The sequence below is a fragment of the Hippoglossus stenolepis genome, chromosome 9, assembly GCF_022539355.2.
Source record: "Hippoglossus stenolepis isolate QCI-W04-F060 chromosome 9, HSTE1.2, whole genome shotgun sequence".
Taxonomy (NCBI): domain Eukaryota; kingdom Metazoa; phylum Chordata; class Actinopteri; order Pleuronectiformes; family Pleuronectidae; genus Hippoglossus; species Hippoglossus stenolepis.
Genome location: NC_061491.1, coordinates 4,221,950 through 4,246,793, shown reverse-complemented (window position 1 = coordinate 4,246,793; position 24,844 = coordinate 4,221,950). Strand labels below are relative to the sequence as shown.

The window sequence follows — 24,844 nt, the reverse complement described above, 5'->3', positions numbered from 1 at the left end:
TTCCGGCATGAGGAAATACGTGGAGTAGAAGTCAGTGAGCTGTTCGTCTGGATCTACTTTCATAATTGCATCCTTCAGCAGAAGGGTTAAAATTTCCTGTGTCAGGATTTGAGCCTGGACTGGGTCCCTGACCATCGTCATGTGGAGCCTGGAGTAAGGGGGGGGGGCGCCGCCGAAACTGAATTCTGTACCCCTTTGATACTGTAGCAAGCACCCATGGGTCTGACACAGTTTCTTCCCAGCTGCCCAGGCATAGCTGAGAATGAAATTCGGCGGGTGTCCCCCCACCCCTAGGCAGTACCGCCCTGAGGTCCTGAACCTCTGGGGGGGCGCTTCCTCTGGGGTGCATCTCTGGCCGAAAAACGGGGATGGGACCCACGTCGACGTTGTAAATCCTGTAGCCTGTCGCCTGCCATACACCCATGGCTCCTTACGAGCCCAGGATGATGATTGGTGGGGAGGCTGGGAGCCCCTAAGTTTATACCTGGTAGTCACAGCCCCTCTGAACGTGCGCTGTACAGACTCTCTGGTATGCCGAGACTGTTCAGCCTTATCTAACACACCCTGGGAGTCAGGATGAAAAACGTGGCATATTGGTCAGTTCTTTCCTGATATTCTCAGGAAGAGTTGTCTGTGCCAACCAGATCTGCCTCCGTGACATCATGGCAGATGACATAGCTGCACCAATGTCCCTTGTAAGTTGTGAATGAGTGACAAGGCCAGAGTCTATCAGGCTCATGGTGTCCTGGTCCTCTGGGTTGGCTGTTCTCCTAAGAGCTGCCAATAAAATGGCGAGTGCATTGCCCGAATGGGCTGCTCGTGTGGCTGCATTATAAATCCGACACACCAGTCGGTCCGACTTATCACACTTTTTCAGTGGACAGTGTGGATTGGCGGTTACCCGCTCTGGACCCAGAGATGTTAAGGCTGCCATATCCCGCTCAACTGGAGGCTTATCCCCCATTCCGGTTTCAAGAGCATACTGTATCTTAGCCAGTCTCCGGCAACCTGCATTGAACTGAGGTGCACCACTAGGGATGTTCCATGCTTTCCTGAGCATGTGCAAATAGTCACCAGCCACAGGTACAGTACCTCAGCTGGGACTGAGTGATGCCGGCCCAAATCCCATTCACTGGAGCAGGAGCCTCAGTTGGAACATTGAGCCCCACAATTTTTGCCGCACTTGAAACCTTTGAGATGATGTCCATGGGTGAAGGCTCACTGTCACCCATGTTGCTGAGGTTGGACGCCCCCTCAAATTGTGTGCATTTAGGCTGCTCTAGCCCAGCAGCACCATCAGACTGCTCATCACTTTCAAAACGGGAATTTTGAGCATAGAGAGAGAGACTGTCAGGGTGAACCACATTCTCCTCCTGACAGGAGGGTAACCTGTCCGGGGAGGATTCCTTTGAGTGCCCATGCCCCGATGCCCTAGCTGTTGTGGCCAGGTACTGGGCCTCAACTCTACCCAACCTCTCTGACAGACCACGTATGGCAGCTAGGATTTGCAGCTGAGTGTCATCCTGCTGACCAGCTGGGTTCTGTGAAGATTTGGGAGCCTGTTTCTTGCCTGAGTCCCGCCTGCGAACAGGGGTGTGCTCATACCTACGTTTTCGGGGGGCTTTCCTTGAGGTGTGTCCCCTTTCATTTAGTTGGGCTGGTAGAGGCTGCACGGCCCCAGCACGAACAGACTGCTCCACCCATCTGGCTCTTTTAACACACTCCTCCACAGGCAGTTCCACTGCTGCCACACAGGGGTTCTCAATATCCTCCATCAAATGTGCCATGCCCAAACAAGTAGGGCATTCCCGGTGGCCATCACGGGGATCCATCATACCAAATCACATCAAATGTGAGGACATTTCTGTGTCACTTTTGTGATTTAAGAATAAATAAATAAATAGATAAAAAATAGCGCCCAGCAGCTACGGATAGCTGATAAAGGGGATTTAATAAACAGGCTGATCACAACTGGCCACAATCACATAAAACGAAGGAAGGGGTGAAATAAATGTAATTCACCTGAAAATGCCCACTGTATGCCTGCAATGGCAGAAAAAAAAGGGGGGGGGGGGGTGGAGAGAGAATAAAAGTCCAGCCACTGCGAACAGGGTTTAAGGGAAAAAAAATTAGCACCTAACAAAAGGTGATAACTAAGAACCGATTGTATTTTATACAGGGAACACAAGTAAACAATCCCACCTGCTGCGCACAGAGGTGAAAAGGGGAAACTACCTGGCCTCAAATACTGTTTATTTATTTTTGAAAGGCAAATAAACGTGAAAAGGTTGACTTAAAACTCACCTCCACTCCTCACTGTGCGCGAACGCACGAGGGGGGGTTGGAGAAACCCCACTCACTGCGGACAGCGAGTTACGGGGTGTGGGGGGGGGGCAACCCCCGATCTGTCTTTAGGAAGAGATGATTTAGTGATCACACTTCCAAACTTTTCTACTCACTCCTGTAAGAGAAAAAAACTCTTTATGGAAACAAACAGCGTGGGATAAACAACACTTACCCGAAGCTGCAAGCAAGAGTAGTTAGTACCAGGTGCAGCAAATTAAGCTGCCTGAAACAAAGAGCAGAGTTTAACACATGCAGTGTAACCCTCTGCCTCGCTATTAGAAAAGGGGAAAACCACATACAATCGTCAGGGACACAAGGCGCCTGCACAAAAGTGGCGGATTGATAAAAGTGGAGTCCCAAAATATATCACTTACCTGCCGGTCTTGGATGAGGCGAGTGGAGCAAAGAGGAGGCGGCCGCGCTCACCGGGGAGCTTTATGGGTGGCGAGCCCAGCCCCCTAAGGTCACTCATGTGACATTGTTGATATATGGTCTCGAGGATAGGGAGATGAGGGCATCATTCAAGGTAAAGACCGTGGTGACGGTCTGAGTGAGATCGAAATAGATCTCACATTATTGCAGCTCACATAATTTAAACTGAGTCCCATGTGGCAGAAACAAAATAAAGGTCACCATGTTAATGTTGGTTGAATCGAGCTTAAATTAAACACCTGGTAAACACAGGTTAGAAGCCCTGAGGGAACTGGTAGGCTAACTAGCTAGCTTGGTTAGCATCGTAATTCACATTCACTGGGGCAGTAACTAGCATGCAAACAGTTTCCTGTCCTTCAGTCAGAACACATAGAAACACACAGTAACTTTTGTGGTGCATTGTGAACGCATGTGAAGCTAAAGAGTGTAAAACTTTAAGAGAACAAGGGTTTATTTACTGAACAAACTGGATATCAGCTCCTCTGAGTCTGTTACTGAAGAACAAGCTTTAATCCTGGTGAACTCACAACTAACGAAAACAAACAGTAAATATGTAAATTCTTGTCCATCAACTTATAACGGCAAGAATGACAATGACAATGACAAGTAAATGTCAGAGAACTGAGTGAACACGATGTAAATAAAGCTCCAGTTTTCCTCCAGTAAATCTCTCTCTAGTCTCAACTGCTGCCTGTCAATCATCTGAGAGTCTGCGTGTCAATTAAACAGACACACACCCAAACCTAAAATTTAATTAATTACGATATTATTTTAAGATGGACCACCAGATCTCTGATAAGAAGGAGAGTGTCTAGCGAATGAGACCGTAATCCCCCGGGGGAAACGTTTCAGTAATGAGTATTTCATGGGAGAGGTCGGCGTCTTTTGAATGGCAGTCTAAGGAGCCAGAGATTTCTTGGAGCCAACTCGAGCCAGCCCCTACCAGATCTCCGCGGTATTACACTTTCAAGCACTTCTGCATAGGCTTCATCTTTTGGATATACAGTGTATGGTCAGACCTGAACTTAATGCCGGCCACTTGTGATCAGATCACTCAGGACAGATGTTAATACCAGGTCTGAACAGCATTTATACGTTAGCTCAGTAATAGAATATCCAGGGTTTACCTATAGCCATCGCCCAATGCATGCTGGGATAGGCCCCGATGCATTACTACCTTGCACAGGATTTTATCTTTTTTGTTTGGATACAACGCATCTGAGTAATACTGCTTGCACTTCTCAAGAGAAGCAACAGCTCCATCTCTTACTCTGGCCACGGTTCATTTCTCATTGCAGAATATGTATATAAAAGTAACAGAGTTTTTGAGCTGAATGAGGACAGGATCACAGTTACTGATGTAAAATGAACAGCAGTACTAAGTGGTCACTTATGCTGTGAGGCCCTTCAAGATAATGGGGAAAACAGACTGTTGTTCAAAGCCTCTCATCACAAACTGCATGAAGTCGGGCATTATCACAGTTTGTAGCAAACCTCATTCTCCTGCATATGCTACTTTAACATTATCTAATGAGCAGTTGTCTGCAGCTCACAGATATGGAGCCAAACAGGAAACGGGTGGATTCAACCCTGCGTGTTCTGCTGGGATATGCAGCATATAATGCAAACAGAACAACACACGGTGATCCTGAAAGTGTGGGTGTGAACTTCAGGAGCTCTAACTTGGAGCTGGAGGTTGGAGAGAATGATGAGGACCTGATGGTGCTGTTGCAGACTCAAAGGTTAGACTCATAATTTGGTGACTGATGGTTTCAATAAAGACTGCAGGCTTCTTCTGTGCACCACAGCTCATCAACATCACCTATGCTAAATTTGACACCGCATGTCTGTTTGTATTTATTTTATTTCTTCAATCATTCAGAGTGTACTGCACGTGGAAGGATTTCTGCACCGTTTACCCCTGCACTCTGCTGGAACTTGTGTTTTTGATGATAAGGCAAGGGAGGAGGCAGCAGCGTCTGAGGCACCTTTTTTTCCCCAAGGTTAAGACATGAATTTTGCATTGAGATAAACTGTGGTGCTTTCTGCTCTACTGTTGCACCAAGGTCAAGATTTGTTTTGATGATACAGAAAATCAAATTTATTTTCTTCTCTTACTGAGTACTGAGTGGAAGCAGCATGCTGAATCGTTTTGACAGCAGTGCTGTGGGGTATAGAGTTAAAGATAACCCCACATTAACTCAGTTTACCCTCCTCACCTCAAATTGTGCAAATGGGAAATTGAACCTGCATGGAAGTAAACAGGACATCGTGGACATCAAAAGTAGATTGGGTAGAAAATGTGAAACCAAAAACTGTCTTGTATGTTTTAAAAAGAGAAGGGGATGGGCTTGTGCTCTTGAGTTAAACAAAGTGCTTTGTTTGTTATACCTCTGTCAAGACAGTATCAAACAGCCACACTGTATAGAGCCTAAGCATCTTTTTAAAAGCAAAATTACATGTTAGTGAGCATTTAATGAAGCATTAAAGGTGGAGGTTGCATGAGGATGAAGGATTAGAGGAAAAAGTAAATATTCCTCCAGTAAAATGTTGGATCACCCATAAAAAAAGCAACTTTATCTTTAGCCTTTCTTGTCTAGTTAATAAACCTACAATAAAACAATACACATTATATTTAGTCCATCAACTTGGTCATCGGGCAAAGTAGGAGAGCGAAGGCAAACGTGTCTCATGAGGTAGAGTCACACTCATGTTCCTGGAGTTAATGTGAGCTCAGCTGTGCACATGTGCAGTAGAGTAGTACAGCAGGGGTTTCAAACTTTTTTGGGCCAGGAACATCTTACAGAGGAATACATTCTCATAATACTAATGCAGATTAAGCATATGCTTACTGCCATTAGAAGCTGTATGAATAACTTTTATTGTAAAACTTTTAAAACAACAGACCTCAGACCTGTTTCATAGTGACAAACATGAACTGTTCCATTGTTTGAATCAGTCTGTGACTCTTCATAATGCGTTGATCTCTTCTCCCCACACCCATTTACTTTCAAGTCATGAGTCATTATTCGTGTGAATAATCTAACACACTGCTGCAGCCTTGACTGAACTACATTACTGATGCATTACTCATCAGGTCAAATGGGTTAGTAAGCTAACTTCCAGGGCTTGCTTGGGAAGTTTTACAGTTACATTAGCAGAGGATTCAGAAAACCCCCCATCTGTGTAATGGAGTAAGAGGGGTGGTTATGCCCCTTCCTCTTTAAGTTAGTGTAAATACTATATGCAATTTCACTGTGGTGTTATTCAAGGGTAACATAGGAATTCTTTCTAATGTCTTTACAGGTCTTGCAGAATACCACTACATAGCTTATATCAAGTTTTTGACTCCAGAGGGAGCTGTGTGAAGTCTGATCAATTGCCAAAGTTTGAAAATAGAAACAATCAGGGGGGTGCAGAGTTAGAAAGAAGGGATCTTACCAGACCACTGTAGCCATCTATACTTGAAGCTAGTGCCTGGAGGCAGCATTGGGTGCGACTTGTTTAACACAATCTCTGTCCAAGCTGTTGAAAGTCAAGTTGCACTGTGAAGTAAGATGAAATTAAAACATACATTTAAATATAATTTGTATATAAGCTTGTTTTGTGATACAGACCATCGATGTGCAAACCATATACAGAGGGTGTCCTCATTTCCGCCAATAGTCCAGTCTCTCATGGCAAACAAGGGACAGCCTTATCTTGTTCCTCTATGTGGAAATATTTGTATAACTTTGATTATTGCATTCTATTCAAATGATTCCTGTGTTATTTTCAATGAGAGACCTACTGTTGATGACTGGCTTAGTTCCTTCCTATGGAGTAACAGAGACCAAAACGTAAGATTGCTGTGGGAAGTCTATATTTACCAAATACCAGATGATATCAGTATTCATATGAGAGATATTTATGACGGGCTAACTGTTTTTTAAGAATTGCATAACTCTAAGTGCGAGCTGTGATTACGCAGTTCGACTGTGCCAGGTGTTGAGGAGTTTTTGACCATCCTCACACATTACTGTATATGCCACTATATATTATGTATATTGTATATTACATTATATCTGTACAGGAGAATAGTGCCTGTCTAATTCCACAGATACTCCCTCCTCTCTAAGCAGTACCCAAGGTCAGGTTATAGATAAAGGACAACAGTTCATTGTAGTGTCTACGCTGAGGGACTTTCATATCTAACCCAGATGTGCCAGAGAGAGATGCACCAACTTCAACTCTCACCGACTTTATCTCTTTTGCGTATTTTATCAGTGGCAAGACGTAAGGACACAATGTGATTTAGGAATGCATGCTTTAGGGTTAACTATCCAATAGGATGCAAACACCTACATGTAACATAGAGTGATGGCAATTCTAGCCTTTCATGTATGTGCTGTTAGAATGGGTGAGTAGAGGGAGATATATGGGGATACTGTGGAAGACATCTTCAGACTTGGGGGTGACAATTGCTCATGTTACTCTGTTAGCGTTTGTATATTATCTTCTCGTCTCCTTGATGCATCAAGTCCACATTAAAATCTTCTGCATAAGACATCAGCTGCTGCCTGAGTTCTCCTTTCACCAGCTTCCAGAAAAGTTCCATAACACCTGGTGGTTACTGTTTTGACTCGAGGGGAAGTTAAACTGACTGTGTTAGAACAGTCCTGAATTCCAGCCTGGGTGGTTTAATGCTGGTTTTGGACAGTGGGGTAACAGTGGCGTTAGTGAACTGAAGGACTTGTTTTCTGATCATTCAATAATGACATTTGAAAGTTTAACAAATATTTGTGTCATTTGCTGATAAGGCATTATATGTGACACAGCTCAATGTTAATTGACCCCTTTTAACAAACTGTTGCTTCAAATGGTTAAAAAAAATTGTCTGTTCAAGTCTGTTCTAACACTATGTTACTTTACAGGAGCATTCAGTTTTTATTCTCCACATATATTCAACAAGCTTCCAGGTCCGCAGCAAATCTAAGTTCATTTAAATCAATGCTGAAGACTTTCATGTTTGCCACGGCCTTTTATTAAATCAAGTAATTACTCATTTCTTACACGGCAATGTTACTTTCACTCTTTTATTTCTTTTGCTTCTTTTTTGGATTGTGTTATGTTGTTTTTACAATTTTTCATGATGCCTGAAAAATCACCTAATTATCATATAATAATATAATTATTAACACGGTTTAGGATCATACACAGAATGCAATCCCAATCATAAACATCGCTTCATCACTACTCTTACAATCATGGGCTTCAAATGCAAGACAGAAATTGGTAACGTAACACTTGTAAAGTTTAAAGGTACTGATCCAATGTGCTATCTGAAATATAAAAACTATTATTTTTGAAATTGGATTTGAACCCAGTATCTTACATCTTGGGCCTTCCAAGCAGATGTATAGTATCTAAAAACCATAAGAGATCATACTGAATTCTCACCTATGTTGCAAAGAATTTATATAATAAAGCGCAGTCTTTTAAAGACTGGCAGAGAGTCATGACTTAGTGTGGTTACACCTTATATGAAATTCAAAAACAGACTATTAAGGGACATGCTCCCATTTACCAGTTGATATGGTTCCTGGTCTTATGAAATGTCTACATACTGGTCAATCAGGATCATATAAACAGCACCACCGTAAAACCCACAAGTGACCTGTTTTGATGCCTGTTCTTTAATGCTAATGAGGCTCCCCCCCATATTTTAAACGATATAAATTACATATTTATATATAAATATCAAATATCCACTTTTCCTGTTGTCCTGGATTTAAAATCATTTGTCGCCCCACAGCACGCAGACGGACTGAAGACATCATTAGCATTCATACAACAAGCGGAAAGCATGCGTGACCTTGTCATGGGTGACCAGCGGAGAAATTCGTCTGAACAGCCAGCGCTTGGGGCCGCTGCCTAGCGCCTCCGTGTACCGCGAACTCTAACCGCATACAGTAGTAATCAGTCTGTGGGGGAGCGGACTTGTTCAGGGCGCATTGTGGTCCGCTGTATATATGTCAGCCATCTCTCTCCTTGTACATTGGGTATGAACCTCGAGTCTCCATGTGGCTGTGGCGCGAACAAATTCAGCTCACGCACGGAGAGGCGGTCGCTCCCGAGCAGCTGCGCCTCATCCCAGACACATGGGATGGCGAGTGTCGCGTGACGCCGCTGCCGCGCCGTAACATAAGGGGGGCGGGGGGGGCCAAGACCATGTGGAGACTTCAGTTCCTTGTTCGACACAATACAGATGCGAGTTGACTAGAGAACTAACAAAGGCTTTTTGGGTTGTAGACAGAACCCACATTAACCTGTAGAAGCACTAACAAAGTGGAATTTGCATGCTATGTCCCCTTTAAAACAACATGGAACCTTGCGTCATTGTCATTATTCTGCAGGGGGTTTTTCTTAGTGTTCTTCTTTGCACACCTCTGGAGCTGTGTGAACAAATCGTACCACGTGTTTTTGGTTTGTTTGTGTAACCGGCTGGTAACAAGGAGATGCATTTTTTCTTCTTGTGTGCGTCAGGTACATAATTATCCAATCACCGTTGTGTACGCGTCTCACACCGGTGCTAAATAGAGTGAAGTTGCTCTCCTCCCCCTTTCCGGTTCAGGTATGTGGCGTGCATTGTGTGGCTTGTTGCAGGCTGTTAAAGATCACTGTATTTCAGGCCCACGCTATGATCCCAGCCGGTCCAGGGTGTGCGCGTCATTGGTGGGATGAGCCAGGCTCGGAGAGCGCAGAGCTCTGACGCCGAGGTAACCCCTTTACGTTTGTTTATTAAATTACCTGATGTCATGCCTAAATTAAAGTGTATTAACCCCGAGTATTCTTTCTGTTGTAGATGAAATGCTACCACTCTTGTCTTGCCTTATAGTTGGTTATTATTATTGGTTTTGTAACCCAGTTACAATGAAGGGTTAAAATGTAGCTCAAGGATCACGCCTCGATAGGTAGAGTGAGATCAGCCACTCAGAAGTGACAGTTTGATCATGTCCCGCCTCCAGCTTAACGTGATTCGCAGATACAGCAGGTAGTGAGAGTTCCAGCCATTCAGAGTTGATAGTTTAGTTATGTCCCGCCTTCAGCTCAACATGATTGACAGATCACTCCGCACCTGCATGGTCGATGGTGTGTGTGTGTGTGTGTGTGTGTGTGTGTGTGTGTGTGTGTGTGTGTGTGTGTGTGTGTGTGTGTGTGTGAGAGAAAGAAGACACGTGCTCGTGTGGGAGGGATCAGAGTAGGGAGTGGAGTTGAGACAAGTCACTGGAAGTCTGTTAAAGTCGGAGGAGCTTTGAGTGCAGCTGACTGAGAGTCTGGAGCGGAACGGCCAGAACCCGGAGGGTCCCGGGTCTTTACACTGATCTCAGTAAACTAATCATCTGAAGCTAATGTAGATTGGTGTGTACACATGCTAGGAGTCTGCATGTGTATTGCCTATTGTAGAGATGCTATGGAGAAATGCATAGTTGTTCAATTCAGACAGCGAATTATAGCAGTAAGTGCTTGGTGACAATAATGCTATTGAAATAGTAACACTCTTACATGCAATTTAGCTGATACTGAAGCAACTCTTTTGTTTTCTAGTTACACATTTTGTCCATGTTATAAAGGCAGTGTTAACTGGTTAGTAGTACACGCTGACAGAAGATGTTAAACTATTATATTGATGTTCATTATTATTGTACTGTTATTTTTGAAGATGTACTCTCACAAGAGAGTGGGCATTACAGAGCCATGGGTAACACTTGTGTTATCATAGTTTGTCCTAATACTAGATCAAGGTGATACTTAATACTTTTGTCATAATGGTTCTATTAAGAAGTCATGATTAATCAGCATTATAATGTGTTGATGTATGCTGGTTATGATTCATATATTGAGACTTGAACTTGAATTAGAGTGTAATGCAAGACCTGAACATATTATCATTAAGTGTTATACAGTATGTTTAACTTAATGTTATGCGAGTGTTATGCTTTAGTATGATTGTTGTGAAACAAAAGGATCAGACAAACTCTTAAATTCCTGTTGCAAAAACAGGTCAGGTCTTATGGACAGAGTGAGAACAACTTTTGAAGATCCTTTCTTATTGATGGCGAGCCTCCCGACGTGATTCCACCTGGAAGAGGAGATCCATCGAGTATTCCCTGTGGTGGTAGGGGGGTGGCTAGACACCCGGACTGCTACATACACTAATAAAGGGTGCACACTCTTTTAAGGAATTGTCACAGGAACAGTCACGGTCATTAGCGAACCAGTGGATTGACAAAATGTATCAAGACTGATCACAGGAAACCGACTTTAAAGACGACTGACGTAAAACGACTGATTTATTTTAAAGGGCTCAATTTTATTTTCATACAAATGTTTTTCCAAATGCTTGTGAATTATCACCTGCCACTTTAAGTTAGTAAAGTTACATTTTGCATTTAATTGCTCCTCATCACACCTCGTAGATCGTAACCTGGACACAAGTGGGTTACACTTTGCCTTTGTGTAGGGTTTGTGTTTGAAATACAGTAGTCAAATCTGTGTGTTTTAAGGTGTAAAGTTGGTATTTATGTAATGTGAACAGATGAATTAAAAGCACAGAGTTGTTGAGTGGTGGAAGTGATGGCGGCATAGGATATTGCAGGAGTATGTCTTTAATCCTCAGTCATTTGTTTCTTTAGTGTGATTTACCTTTCTTTAGATGTTTTTGCTCCTATTTCTTTGCTGTTTGCAGGGTGTGGTTTGCAGTGAGGTTGCGACCACTTGCTCTGCAATAGCCCTTGTTGTTTTGACCTACCTCAACTTAATAATATGTAGTGTATGCTTCTCTAGGTTTAAACTTTTCCAACTGTGTGTATCTGGTATTGAAATATACATTTTTATAGAAAAGGAATAATAAAGAATTGTCTTAGAAAATGAACTTCTGACCAAATAAACATTGTTATATTTTATAATTGAAACACGCGTCTGTATTCACTTGTGGACTGATCTGTGTATTTATGGGGAACCCTCTTGTAAGAGATTAGTGTAATTGCGGGGATCAGTCAGGTTTATCCTGGTAATATTGCTTATTCTTTGGGTGAAAGTCCCAAAGAAGTCTGTTGTCGGTGTTGGTTAACAATCAGTCAAGTAAGATCTCTGTCTAAGACATCCAATTTGGTTACATTTGCTTTTACTGTTTAGTCTTCTGCACCTGTGCATTTCATAATATATTCATCCTCTACCTAAGTCGGGGAGTATTCATACTTCTAAATTATACAAAATTAATGCATATGAGTAATTTGTCCTTTCAAATTAATTAGTTCTATGTAATGCCCCTTATGTGCAATAGGCCACATTTAAACAGAAAAAAACCCTGTTTTAAACAGCACGGGGGGTATATTTCTGGGGTCTATTGTTTTATATACCAGTGGCAGAATGAAATGTACTCCTGGAAGTCCACTCGGAGGAACAGGTTCATGTTTTCAGAGGCTTATTAGATGCCAAAACACAGCACAGCGGTTTTTAATACTCACAGAGAGGATTTTTACTGTGGACAGTTTTATCTTTCACTGCAATGATGCCAAGGTAAACCACAGAAAATACAGGATACAGGATGCCCTCTGGAACTGCAGCAGGTACTGAAAAATATGAATATATTTATTATCTGTACTATGTGTGCACATATATTTTATTTGAGAGGAAGTTGTTATTGTGACTCCCTGTTCTGCTGGTCTCAGTGTTTCTGTGTGGGGAGTGATGAGAATAGTCCCATAATAATCCACCCCATGTTAATAATATCTACCTACAAATTCTACAGTCACATAATAATCCACCCCATGTTAATAATATCTACCTACAAATTCTACAAACATGTCAGTTTGTCTGTCTTTCTTTTTGTCTGTATGTGGAACGCATATCTCGTAAACCGTCCAACTTATCCGCTTCACCCTTAGCATGTGGAGTTTTAGTGTCCTGGGGAGTGCGTTGTCAAATTTGGTGGGATTTGGACAAACGACATGTGCAATTGTAATAAAAGTTTCATAAATAGGTGACCAGCGCTCTGTAGCAGTCAGTGGAGGTGGGGCACTGTGCTTAAAGACGATGTCTTTTTATATGTCCTCAGATAAACTACAGCAGTGGTATGCAGCTGCGTCAAACTGGTTCAAACTCTGTCAAAATATGTTCTAAATATTTTTTTCATTTCACCATTTCGGACTGAGACGGACTGACCCACGACGGGTGCTATTCTCCATAATGGCAACAACGGTATAATGGTTACTTCCTGTTTGGTAATTTATCTTCAAAGTTTGTTTTGTTGCTGCAATGCTTTACACAGAGCTGAAATACAGAGCTTTTATTTCGAAAAATTGGGAACTTGCTCTGAAGACTGTGCCACTTGCCAACAGACCTTGGAAATAACCGACATGCAATGTATGAAAAACAACAGCAGTTCAGTAAATCATTCAACCTTGTATATAAACCACACATGATTTAATCAAATTCTCTTTCTTTAAATGAGAAACACTGACTATTACATCTTGCAGATAAACCAGGTAGGATGAACAAACAGTTTTCTAACTTCACTCTGGACCATAGTCTGTTTATAAAAAGCTCTGCACACAACGTCCAGCACACAAACAATACAAAGTTATAACTGTTTGAGAAGGACTCACTAATGGTAAGGAATAATACTAATAATTCTGAAGTAGCTCTGAAGCATTACCACAGGTCAGGCAAACAGTCCATTCCAAACAGGCAGGTGTAAAACAGGCACTGCAGTAGTTAATCGTAAATTAAATTATGGATAGTTTTATTCCACAATTCAAAATAATAGGCGTCTACACAGGTTGAGATCTTTCAACTGTACATTTATTTCCAAAAGGCTGCATATACATTTGCAAATTCTACTGTACAGAAAACATCCAAAATGTCCATAATTATAGATACAATATACCACAAAGCTGCCCTGGCATTACCAAACATAGATGTTCAGCACTAGAAAAGCTCTGCAGCCTATTCAATATTATAATCTTAAATACTTTTCAACTAATACCTTTAAATGTGTGTCAGTATGATTAATTGTTCAGTTATTTTTTCCTCCCCACCTGTCCTTTACAACATTCACCATTTACAGTAGTTAAACAAGGCACAAGAATAGTGATATGAAGCCATAGGCCATGCGTTGAGCAAAGAAGAAAGCGCATGGGTCCGACCAACTCCGGTGACAGAATATCATGGACGCAATAACAGTGACATTTTTATCTCATGAAACAGGGTTAAGTCTTACACCAAAGCATTATACGTACATAGTGAGAATACGTTGGTGAATGTTTGTGTCTGAAACAGAATTTCAACAGGTTCATGAGTAGACATAGCTGAAACACATCCAGGATGAAGGTGAGAGCTGGGTGTGATGATGTGTACCGCACAGACAGGAAGCTCTTGATGCAACATAGGCCACTGCGAAGCGATAATAAAGCACACATTTCCATTTTTTGACACTCTTTGCTTGCAGGTGTGAGAAGGGGAATCCAGTTAGTCACAATTAGGCAAGCGATCATATCCAGGGAAAAAAATGATTCTTCACTTACCAGTTTAAATTACATAAAAGACGAGTATAATCTGATTATAAATGGATAGAGATGATGGAGAGAGATAAAAAACAAATGGTTCTTCATCAGGGCAGAATAAAAGCAATCACATATGTGGAGCCACAACGACTGTGTGGACAGAGATCGTTTTAGGTTCAAACAGAAACGCAGTAGTGTGGATGTAGCCTTAATTACCTTCAGCAAGGAGGTTATATTTTCATTTTGTTTGTCAATTTGTTAGTTAGCAAGATTATGCAAAAACTACTAGACATTTTACCATGAAACTTAATGGAAGGATATGGTATGGGTCAGGACAAAACCCATAAAATGTTGGTACCGATCCAAATTAATGGGCATATCAAGGAATTTTGTTCTTCATCAGGGCAGAATAAAAGCATTCACATATATAATGTCAGTAACCCTCAGTGGTGTGTTTAAAATCACTGTATTGTTTCTGATAAACCATTGGGACAAAATCAAAATTCATTTAGATCTTTCGCCAAAAATCACAGAATCTCCTTCGAGCTGGCTGTCTTATGCAGTAAAAATTCAAAGAATCACCTCTGAGGTCGAAAGAAACACAGTATTTTGAGGCAAAATTGACCCAGGTGTGGATAAAGCATAGAATAGGCTCAACTGGGCTCTTCAACATAACAGGCAGCGTGTGCAAATGAAGAATCCATCTCGAAGACCATGAGTTCATTTGTACCACATTTATCATAAAGCGAGTCTGCACGTGGATCCAATACGGTGAATAGTAATCTGATTTACTAACTAAGTTATTGGTAATATTGGGTAATGTCACACTCTAACCACAAGGATCACTGACGTTAACCAGCAGTGCATGAACGTGCTAAAAGAGCCCTGTTCATTGAACGCGTTCATATTTTTGATGTACGGTAAACTGAGCAACTTTGTTTGCAGCTGCTGATCTTTCACTCTCATGGGACTGAATGACGCTCATGTCTAACAGCACCGTAAAATGAAAGTCAATTTCCGCCTTACAAAATGAGACACCTTTAGAGTGAAATATCCCCTGTGAAATCATGCAGTTGTAGCCCCAAACCTCCAGATATCCACAGTAAAACATCTGAAAATCACGAGGGCCTCATTTTATTCTAATAAAGTGAAGCAAAGTAGAGTTAGACAGGTTTTAGTAGGAAGACCCCCTGGTGACAACTGGGACAAAAATAAGTGGCCACAAGATAAGTTGTGGCTACGACTTGTTGGTTTATTCTTTTGGCCATGAGATAATAACTTGTAACAACAAGATAATAACATGTGGGGGAAACAAAAACTATTAAAAAAAGAAAAGTGACCTGTGAATGCTAATGCTGTGTTTCCAACACAAAACTGAGGTCAAATCAAATCTGTTATCCTGTAGCAAGTTTTGTGCAGTGACAAAATGTTTTCCTGGGTGAGACCAACATTAATGTAATAAGTCCCGTGTCCCTCTGCTCTGCTGCTCTGGACCAACATTATCTTATCGAGAGCCAAGGTCGGTGAGCCTCTGTTCCACTGGCTCCAGTAACTCAATACAAATGCCTCAGTCAGCATTTCTTGCATCCGAAAAATGGATTGTGTTCCTTTTCCCAAGGTTTACATTCTGAATCAGGACCCACTGCTGTTAGAAATTGAAGCCATTGGGATTTTAACAAAGTTAAACAATGTCTACTTTGTGAAAAGCTACTTCCACACAACTAAGTTTTCCTTTGAAAACGCATTAACTCTACTACAGATATACATGGCATTCACACCACTCTGTAGTAAGTTTGGAAATGTTGCTGGCCCCGTTTTAGTTTGAAACTGCAGGGGCAGCGTTTTTGTCTGGATGGGCAGAAACAGATGTTTGGGAACAATAACATAGGAACTCACAACCGCTGGCTGATTGTTTTTTTTTTTTGGTCACAACGATTCTCTTTGCTGGTTCTTCAGGCTGCTATCCCACCACACTCTTCCAGAAGAAAACAACAGGCATTAATCAGCCTCGGCTACCAGTGTAGAATGCAACAAGGATAATCAATTACAAGCAGCTGTTAGCAAAGACAACCCTGTTGTTGTAGTCGAATTCTGCATTTTGCAATATTACGAATTACACATGTAGGACACAAGCTATTATTCGAGCAATCGGCGACAATTCCTGTGTCCAATGGGACACACATGCCTAGTGTGCGTGATTTGAAACATGATATGTGTTAGCAGGCGTGTTAGTATGGACAAGGTGTAAAACCAATATGGAGCCACAACGACTGTGTGGACAGAGATCGTTTTAGGTTCAAACAGAAACGCAGTAGTGTGGATGTAGCCTTAATTACCTTCAGCAAGGAGGTTATATTTTCATTTTGTTTGTGATATTTGTTAGTTAGCAAGATTATGCAAAAACTACTAGACATTTTACCATGAAACTTAATGGAAGGATATGGTATGGGTCAGGACAGAACCCGTAAAATGTTGGTACAGATCCAAATCAATGGGCATATCAAGGAATTTTGTTGTCACTTTCTCTGGGGGTGGCAGGCGTGCACACACATGAATGCGCTCTCCAACCCAAGAGATTCTGAGAGACAGGTACACTCACTAAAAAGTGAAAGACAAGTTCACATGAGAACTTTATTGCATGCCACTTCCAGGCACGCGCACAACTGCAGCTGAAACTATGAGGTGTGACTGTCTGCATGGGCGGTCACACCTCATAGTTCCAGCTGCAATGGAGCAAAACACCAAGTGAGAGATCTCTTACATTATTATGAGAACTGTGGCAGGACAAAGCAGAATATGGTGGGCCATATAATGGGAAACGCTGGTGAGAAAGGCCATTAGCTTTGAAGGAGGTATGTGCTCTCAGAGAACCCTTCTAGTTTAAATGTGAATTGTTTATAGAAAGTGGTGTATAACTTCATTTGTTTTCAGATTGATTTTGAACACCATCACACTGAGTGTCATGTAGCATTGCCTGTATACTATCGCACTATACTGTGTCTTAACACTGAATAAGTAGAAGCAGAGATGAAGCTGTTCCACAATCAGGAGGACAACTGTGCATCACATCATGTTTTTATTTTGCACAACATCCATTCATCTTTGACAGCATCAAATCCAAATTGCCGCCGTATTGGCACAGTTGACACAGTGTATCAAGTCCCCCTGCTTAGACGTGACCTCCTTCATGTTTCCTGCCTTGGCTCAGCAGTAAATTGTACACGGCTCATCAGACTTGAGTCCTTTTACAAACAAACAATATAATGTTAATCACGTTGCAATATTACTTGTACTAATGCAATAAAAATTTGATTAAGCGCCGTGATGCCACTGGTACAGGTCGCTGATGCAGGCCGTTCTTTAATTTGCTAGAACCATAGTGCCATAATGACACAGCTGGTTCCAAGTGATTTAAACTTCAGAAGCCGACAAAACCAGAAATGGACCTAACTCTTGGTTCGTTGAATCACTGACTGCTTCAGATGGGTAAAATAACAAAGCCAGGGAGTGAGATTCAAAGTTTTGTATATTTCCTAAAGAGAACAGAGGTTGTGTTCCAATTCAGGTGCCGTCTCCTTCAGAGGACGTAGTCTACACGGCCCACAAGGGAGATGGTCGCTGTAGACTGTGAATGCTGAACAGAAACAAGTCTGGTCTACAGAGGCTGTGGTTGACATCAGCGGCTCATCCCGCCCTTATAGCTGTCGCCTAATACCAGAGCTGTAGTTGGACATGACGAGACAGTTTTAATGCTCCTTGCTTTTTTTAACGTGCACTGTTCAGTTGAGTTGAAGAGTGATACTTGAGCTCGCTTGCTGGTGCCATTAACTTTTTCGAAAAACAGTTTGTCACTGAAGTGCAATGAATCCTGGGATAGGTTGGGCCCGGGAAGGACCCACCCATGGGAGCCTTCGTTTGTCGGGGATGAAATTTGAAGGAGCCTTCGAAATGGGACATTTTAGTTGCGCTGCTGTGACGCAGTCCGTCTTCAAATGCAGCCTCCGAAGGATGAAGCCTCTGAATAGAGACACACCAAGAGTCTCCTGGTGGCAACTTGCTATTTATTACTCCTTCATGACGATGTATGCTTAGTGTTGATTTGAACACATATGTGACTGTGTGTTGTACTGCAATCCCTTCCCGTCTGTTTGTTTTATAGTCCCAGTTCACGTGCACATGAAATGTGGACATGCAGTGAGGGGTTTGGGTTGATGGTTGGGCGTTTGGGTGTGTCATAGAATGATATGAGGAGTATGTGACGAGTGGTAACAGTGGGAATTGGGTGATAAGGTGTGGCGTTACGCTCCCTGCGATGCCAGGGAATTATTTTTTTCAGCTTCCTCATGCGCTATCTACTGGTAGAGGAAACTGTAATGAACTGCAATGTCACGGTTTGAAATCTCACTCTGCCACATTCACAACCATGTTTTTTTTTATTTTCCTTGCGCACACATAGTTACATCTGAATGTGCCATCCTTCAAGGTTGGACTGGGGCGGATACAGATTTTTTTTATCTCTATAAATTATGATGTAACAGTGGTTTGTCTATCAGAAGTTCCAAATCACTATATATCTGTTGGATCTTTATTTCATAAGGGATGAAAACTGGTGAATTTCAAGATACTTGGCTTTAAAAGTTCACAATCACAACATTTAAGCAATCAGCAGCTTCCTTTGAAACTTATAATACTAGACGTCACAAAAGTAAACTCTGAGTCCTCATTTACTCAGATATATGATTTAGAGGGAAAAAAGAAATTAGATTAAACACAGGTGACTGTAAAATGATGCCACAGTTGTATTACCTTCTTTGCATATAAGAACTTTTATGCAAATATGTCCAGCTGGCGAGTGGACTGCTGGGAAAGGAGGGGAGCAGGCAGGGGCAGTCCCACGGGAAAAGGAGCTCCCATCTCTAATAACACAGATTCACTAAATTACGGACACCACCACCCCTCTTCCTTCTCCTTTTCCTTCTCCTTCTCCCCCTCTAAGCTCGATATGAATATACAGGGGAAAACTTAAAATAAAGAACATTTCAATATATATTTAACCCAAAACTTGAGTGGAAAGGTGGACGAAAAAGAAAATGTACAGTCCATCCTCAGACAGGTTCTTAAAAGAGGGGGAGTAGATCCACAGCAGGCATCGGCTCGCCTCGACCCATTGTGATGGGTCGGCTGATTGCCACTGTCTACTCACCGACAACCTCACGACCTTCCAGCGGACTGCCACAGTGTGTTGTCCATCACTGGCCGTGCACGTGCACAGATACATGTTTGTCAGTTTGCACTTGCGGCCTCTTTTCCCTCAGCCCGTATATTCAGGAGCAGAGTCCTCTGTCTTCTCGCCTGTTAGTTTGCCTGTTCCACACAGACTGCCCGCCTCTATGTGATTGAAGTCAGACTCCGGCTCATCCTGGTCCTTGGGGGAGCTTTTGGAGTGGATCTTGCCAATCTCCTCCAGGGCGCTGGCTAGAGAGTCAAGGTCAGCAGTGTCCTGATGGCGAGCCTCCCACAGGCTCAGTATGACTGCAGATGGGCTCTGCTGCTTTGCAAAATAACCCAGGTTTCTGTGGAGGAGCAAACAACAACCCAGGGGCAGAAATCAGGGCAAGCCTTTTTAAAATTTGCTTCAGATACAGATGATTATGTTCAGAATGTATTTATCTTGTAAAAGAGTCTAACTGAGTCCATTGTTTTAATTTCCTTAGAGAGCGATGAGAGATGATAAAAGGAAAAGTAGTTCAAAAACTGGGGACTTTAAAGGGATAATTCACAGAAAATGGGGGGGGGGGGGTATCTTTAATGTTCCAAAATAGGGCCTTTTATATTTTTACAATAGGAATTAGACAATCAAAATATGAAGGATCGTTGGGCCTTGGTGGAGGTTTGCAGATGGCTGAGTGCCACTGTAGTTCCAACTGAAAATCTTTCAAACACAAATACACACTCTGGACTTGGTCATTCCTGAAAAAACAGGGGTGAAATTAATCAAACATTATACTTACATTTAATATAACTTATACTATACTATTAAATTACTTCATGTCAATTTTTTACTATTTTCAGCTGCAGATTAGTACACATTTGTGTCTATGAGACACAATCCAACAGTGTGGCTAACTGATGTGTTTTTAATAGTTTTTGAACAATAATGGAGCGGTCATTTAGTTACAGGCGGCACGGTGGTGCAGTGGGCACTATCACCTCACGTCATGAAGGTCGTGGGTTCAAACCAGCCAGCCTGTTCTCTCTGTGCCTGCTTAGGTTTCCTGTCACAGACCAACTGCATAACTGACCATTAGTGTGAATGTCAGGTGTCAGCCCTCTGACTGACTGCTGACCTGTCTGCAGTGCCCCTCTCTCACTCTCAGGTAATTATTGGATGGAGGGTTTGGATGCAAACACACACACATACTCACATACACACACACACACACACCACACCCACTGCTTGTTAATATGATTCCAAGGGATTTGTTGAGCACTCCCCAAATACACAAAATACAATACAAAATACAACAACTACACATTACACATCTTATATGAGAGGAAAATCTAAGAAAAGCTACTGTAAGCATAATTAAAAATGTAACAATCTTTATTGACTGATTGTAAGTATTGTGTTTGTGTAGTCCCAGCATGTTTGTGTCATTTTAACTATTTATATAAGCTGTGTAGTAAAGACGGTTTTACATGGGGGACCAAGAGCAGCTTTCTGGCTCAGCATGGATTAGGTCTGGAGGTGGCACCAGTTTTATATTCATACCAGTAAAGATAACTACTACGTTACTGACACAGGAAGTTATCCACATCTGCTACTCCCACTAATTTGACAGCACTTGTCATTGCTGACATTTAAAATGGCAGGAACTGCTTTTCTGCATGGCAGCACCACGGTGGGTATACCTTGTAAATTACACTGACATCTTAAAATATCACAGAGCGCATTTAAATGATGTAAGTGGCATAATTACAACAAGATTAGGGTTGAATCATTTCAACAGTTGGATGCAAATGAACTACGCAGTATAGATAAATATAAAGTCCTTACTGTCTAAGATCTCAAAAGGTCCAAGACTCACATTTCACACTCTGGTTACATTGTTCCTCGCACAACGAGGAACATTAGACTATTAATATTTATATATCTATCACTGGATCATAAAATGAATTTCATACAAAATGTTTCTCCACATGTCACAGGAGAATCAGCGTATATTTCAGCCCTAAATTAATATTAACGAAGCCCATATGGGCCCCTGGATCCTCTTTAGCTGACCATTAGTAAATCTACTAATTATATCGGTCTGTGACTGTAAATTCATTTGAGACAAATCGGATTATCCTGGTGCTGTGAACACAACTATCTGGTTTTACATGTAGCTAAAACAAACAGCGTGACCTTTAAGTCTATTAGAAATATAATCCAGCATAAATTAGCATCAGAAGTAATGAGCAATTACTGGCAGGCACAGTTTGGTTTGAATCTCATTCTCAGGTGCTGCCAAAAAACAAAAAGGGAGCTTGTTGCCATGCCAATACAGTACACTTCCTCCTTGCATCATGCAGTGATGTGTCCAGATGGAGGCAGTGTTTCACTGCCGCTCCCCGCTACTTCACAGGAGGAATAACAACAGGCAACATTAGAGGCTGCAGCCATTGGTCACATCAGGCTCAGTTCAAAGCCCTTCAAAGTGGAGAGGAAAGCTTATCTGGATAATTTGGAATCCCAGGGGACTCGTAGATACCACTGTCTCATGAATCATGTTCTTAACAGGAGATTATAGCTGCCACAAGCTAAGACAGAGCAAAGACAACAACTGCACTGAGGCCATTTTTGTCCGGTGTATTATTGTAAACATGCATTTTCATTAGATGAAATAAGAATAATCAATAGTAAGTGTTAACCTATAAGGCTTACAACATTTAGGCTAACTAGTCAACAGAAAGGCAAGAGGATTGATTTTCAAAATGATATTAAAAACACAATGCACACCATATTCCACAGCACACAACCTTTAACACACTCACTACTGTGCTGTGCAGTTAAACAGTGTGTCCTTCTGCTGACAGAGACCACCAAAGATAAAAGGTAACAACAGGCTGCATATATAGGCTCACAGGACTGTTATCACTGTGGTCAGCACGTGTGCACGGCGGGACCACCACAGAGACAAGTGTGCACGAGGACATCATGCAATCTCAGAGAGGATGCACATCATACACTCACCGGTCTAAGTGGAGTTTCTGGGCTAAGAGTTGCCAGTCCTTGCCCTTGGCGTTGGCAGTGTCGAAGGTGGCACAGATCCTCTGGCGGATGGATAGGGGGATTTTGAAGGCCTTGGGCCCCGTCTGGGATGTGATGGTGCAGTCTGTCTGCATAAAAAATGGAACCGACTCCTTTTCAGTCTGGATGGAATAAAAACAGAAAAACAGCCCTACATTCAGACCGGGTTCAGGCAGGATCTGCAAATGTCACTTTGAGCTTGTTTTAACCAGCTTGGAGAGCCAGATGGGTGGTGTTCACTGGGTCAGGGTAATTCAGACAGGTAGGTTTAACATCTTAAAGGATCAGCGCATAGTCTGTAAACAAGTAAGGCAAAGGTGGAGACAACTGGTGGACTCTGTCTTCTAGAAAATAAAGCGACATTCACAGATTTCAGATGTGGCTTTAATAGTTGGAGTTTGCTCCTGTGTTCAGTTTGAACTCAGATCAGTTACAATAGATTCCAACAAAAACTGGCTGGTTTGCAAACAACTGAACACCACCCCCCTCCAATTCCATTGGTCAGAAACGCTCTATTCCAGCACATCCATTGGCAGTAACTTCAGTAAACACACACTCCATGGCTCTGCTGAATGTCACACAGATACTTCCTCCATACTTGAGGCAGTCAACACACTGATGTAACAGAGATGGAAGCAGGAGAAATAAGTGTCTAAAACATACTTCACAAAATTTGAAATAAGTGAAATTACTATCAAACTTTATGCTTCTGTTAACAAATACATTAGAAGCAAATTAATCCTTTGCTCTTTAGAACTACCATCTTTAAGGCGACAGTTCAAGTCTGCAGGTGTCAGGGGCGGATCCAGAGGCGAGTCCAGGGGGGGGGGGGCCCCTGTAATCCCCCTGTTCAATCAGAAGTCTTAAGAAAAGTAGTCACTAATGATAAATATGACCATACGACCATAGAGCTAACAGTAAACAGGAAATGAATTCAATGTGCACCTTAATGAATCAGGAATTGTGTTTGGATGTTGGACATATAATTGGCCCCTCTGTGTACAGTGTGGCCCCTTAACAGCCCCTAATTTAGAAAAATCCTAGATCCGCCACTGACAGGTGTAAAATTTAAGGTCATTAAAAAACACTTTTAGACCACATGTCCCCATGCAGGCAGTTACATTCCAGCATCTGCCACCTTGACTCCCTGCACATGGAGAAACAGCGCCCCCCTCCTGTCGTGTCCCATATCACAGTCCCAGCAGACTCGGTCACATAACACACAGCCGAGGAGCATCCAGCTGCAGCAGCTTCAGCAGACATAATTCTATACAGCAGCTGTCATCCCCTGATGTACCTTTCATTTTTATGTAGTGGCAGGAAGTGTTAATCCCCAACCCTGAAAAATACTGTCACATTGACATCTCTGTCCAGTTTACTTTTTATCCATCGTCCTTTTCAGCGTGCTCTGCAGCTGGCTCAGGACTTGGAGTTCACTTCTGACCATGAGGATGTGCTTAGGCGGCCAATAGAGACACCGACGCACTGTGTTCAGGAGGAGTGGAATAATGTCAAAAATGTCAGGGGCTGAGTGCTCGGCAACTTTCAATTGAGTGGACCGTACGGCCCCTTGCACACGATCAACACTGTACACTGCAGTAAACGCACGGTGGGAATGTAGTTTTACTTCATTTGTGTAGATATGACATTTGAAGAGTAAAAGAGGAAATGATGAATTCCATTTTAAAAGCTAGCTCAGTCTTCCTTCGCCTCACTGAGACGTTTGATGCTGTGGTGATCATATCAGATATTAGAGGAGGATTCTTTTCATGTTCCATTTCAAGAATAAAGTTAGCTCCTCTGGCCCATCACATTCAGTCTGAGTGAGCTGCCACGGTCTAACATCCTTTTAGTTTAACAATTGATATATTTGCATTTGACCAAGTGTCAAAAACAAAGTGCTGATGATTTGCATTCCACTCACAGCTCATGCAAACACGTTGAGTCCTTCTTCCTACCTGACAAACCATAACTAATCACAGAGGTGGGATTAAACCATCAAACCATAGAAGGTCATTTCAAAGAATATTTCACCTGTGTCTGATTGTAGCACCACCTGTTCAAATGGTGACCCTGAGGTAGGACGTTCAGGCTAGTGACTGGCTGTGAAAATGCAGTGTGGTAAAAATCAATGAGTAACACTCTCTCCTGCCTTACAGACACAAGGAGTTCTTGACTGAGGACGTCCAACTCCTCACTGCTCCAGTGGAGCTGCTCAGACGTTGAC

At 42.2% G+C, this 24,844-nt stretch overlaps 1 protein-coding gene across 2 annotated transcripts in view; it reads right to left on the bottom strand.

Annotated features, from left to right (window-relative positions):
• Positions 1–17,383: 17,383 nt before the first annotated feature.
• Positions 17,384–24,844, bottom strand: part of unc5db (unc-5 netrin receptor Db) — a 188,910-nt gene continuing 181,449 nt past the window's right edge. For both annotated transcript variants that reach the window (XM_035167032.2, XM_035167033.2), the window contains 2 exons: positions 22,561–22,739; positions 17,384–19,897 (listed from right to left, as the gene is read on the bottom strand). In XM_035167032.2, coding sequence (XP_035022923.1) covers positions 19,636–19,897; positions 22,561–22,739 — 441 coding nt within the window. In that variant the 3' untranslated portion in view covers positions 17,384–19,635. The remainder of the gene's footprint in view (positions 19,898–22,560; positions 22,740–24,844) is intronic.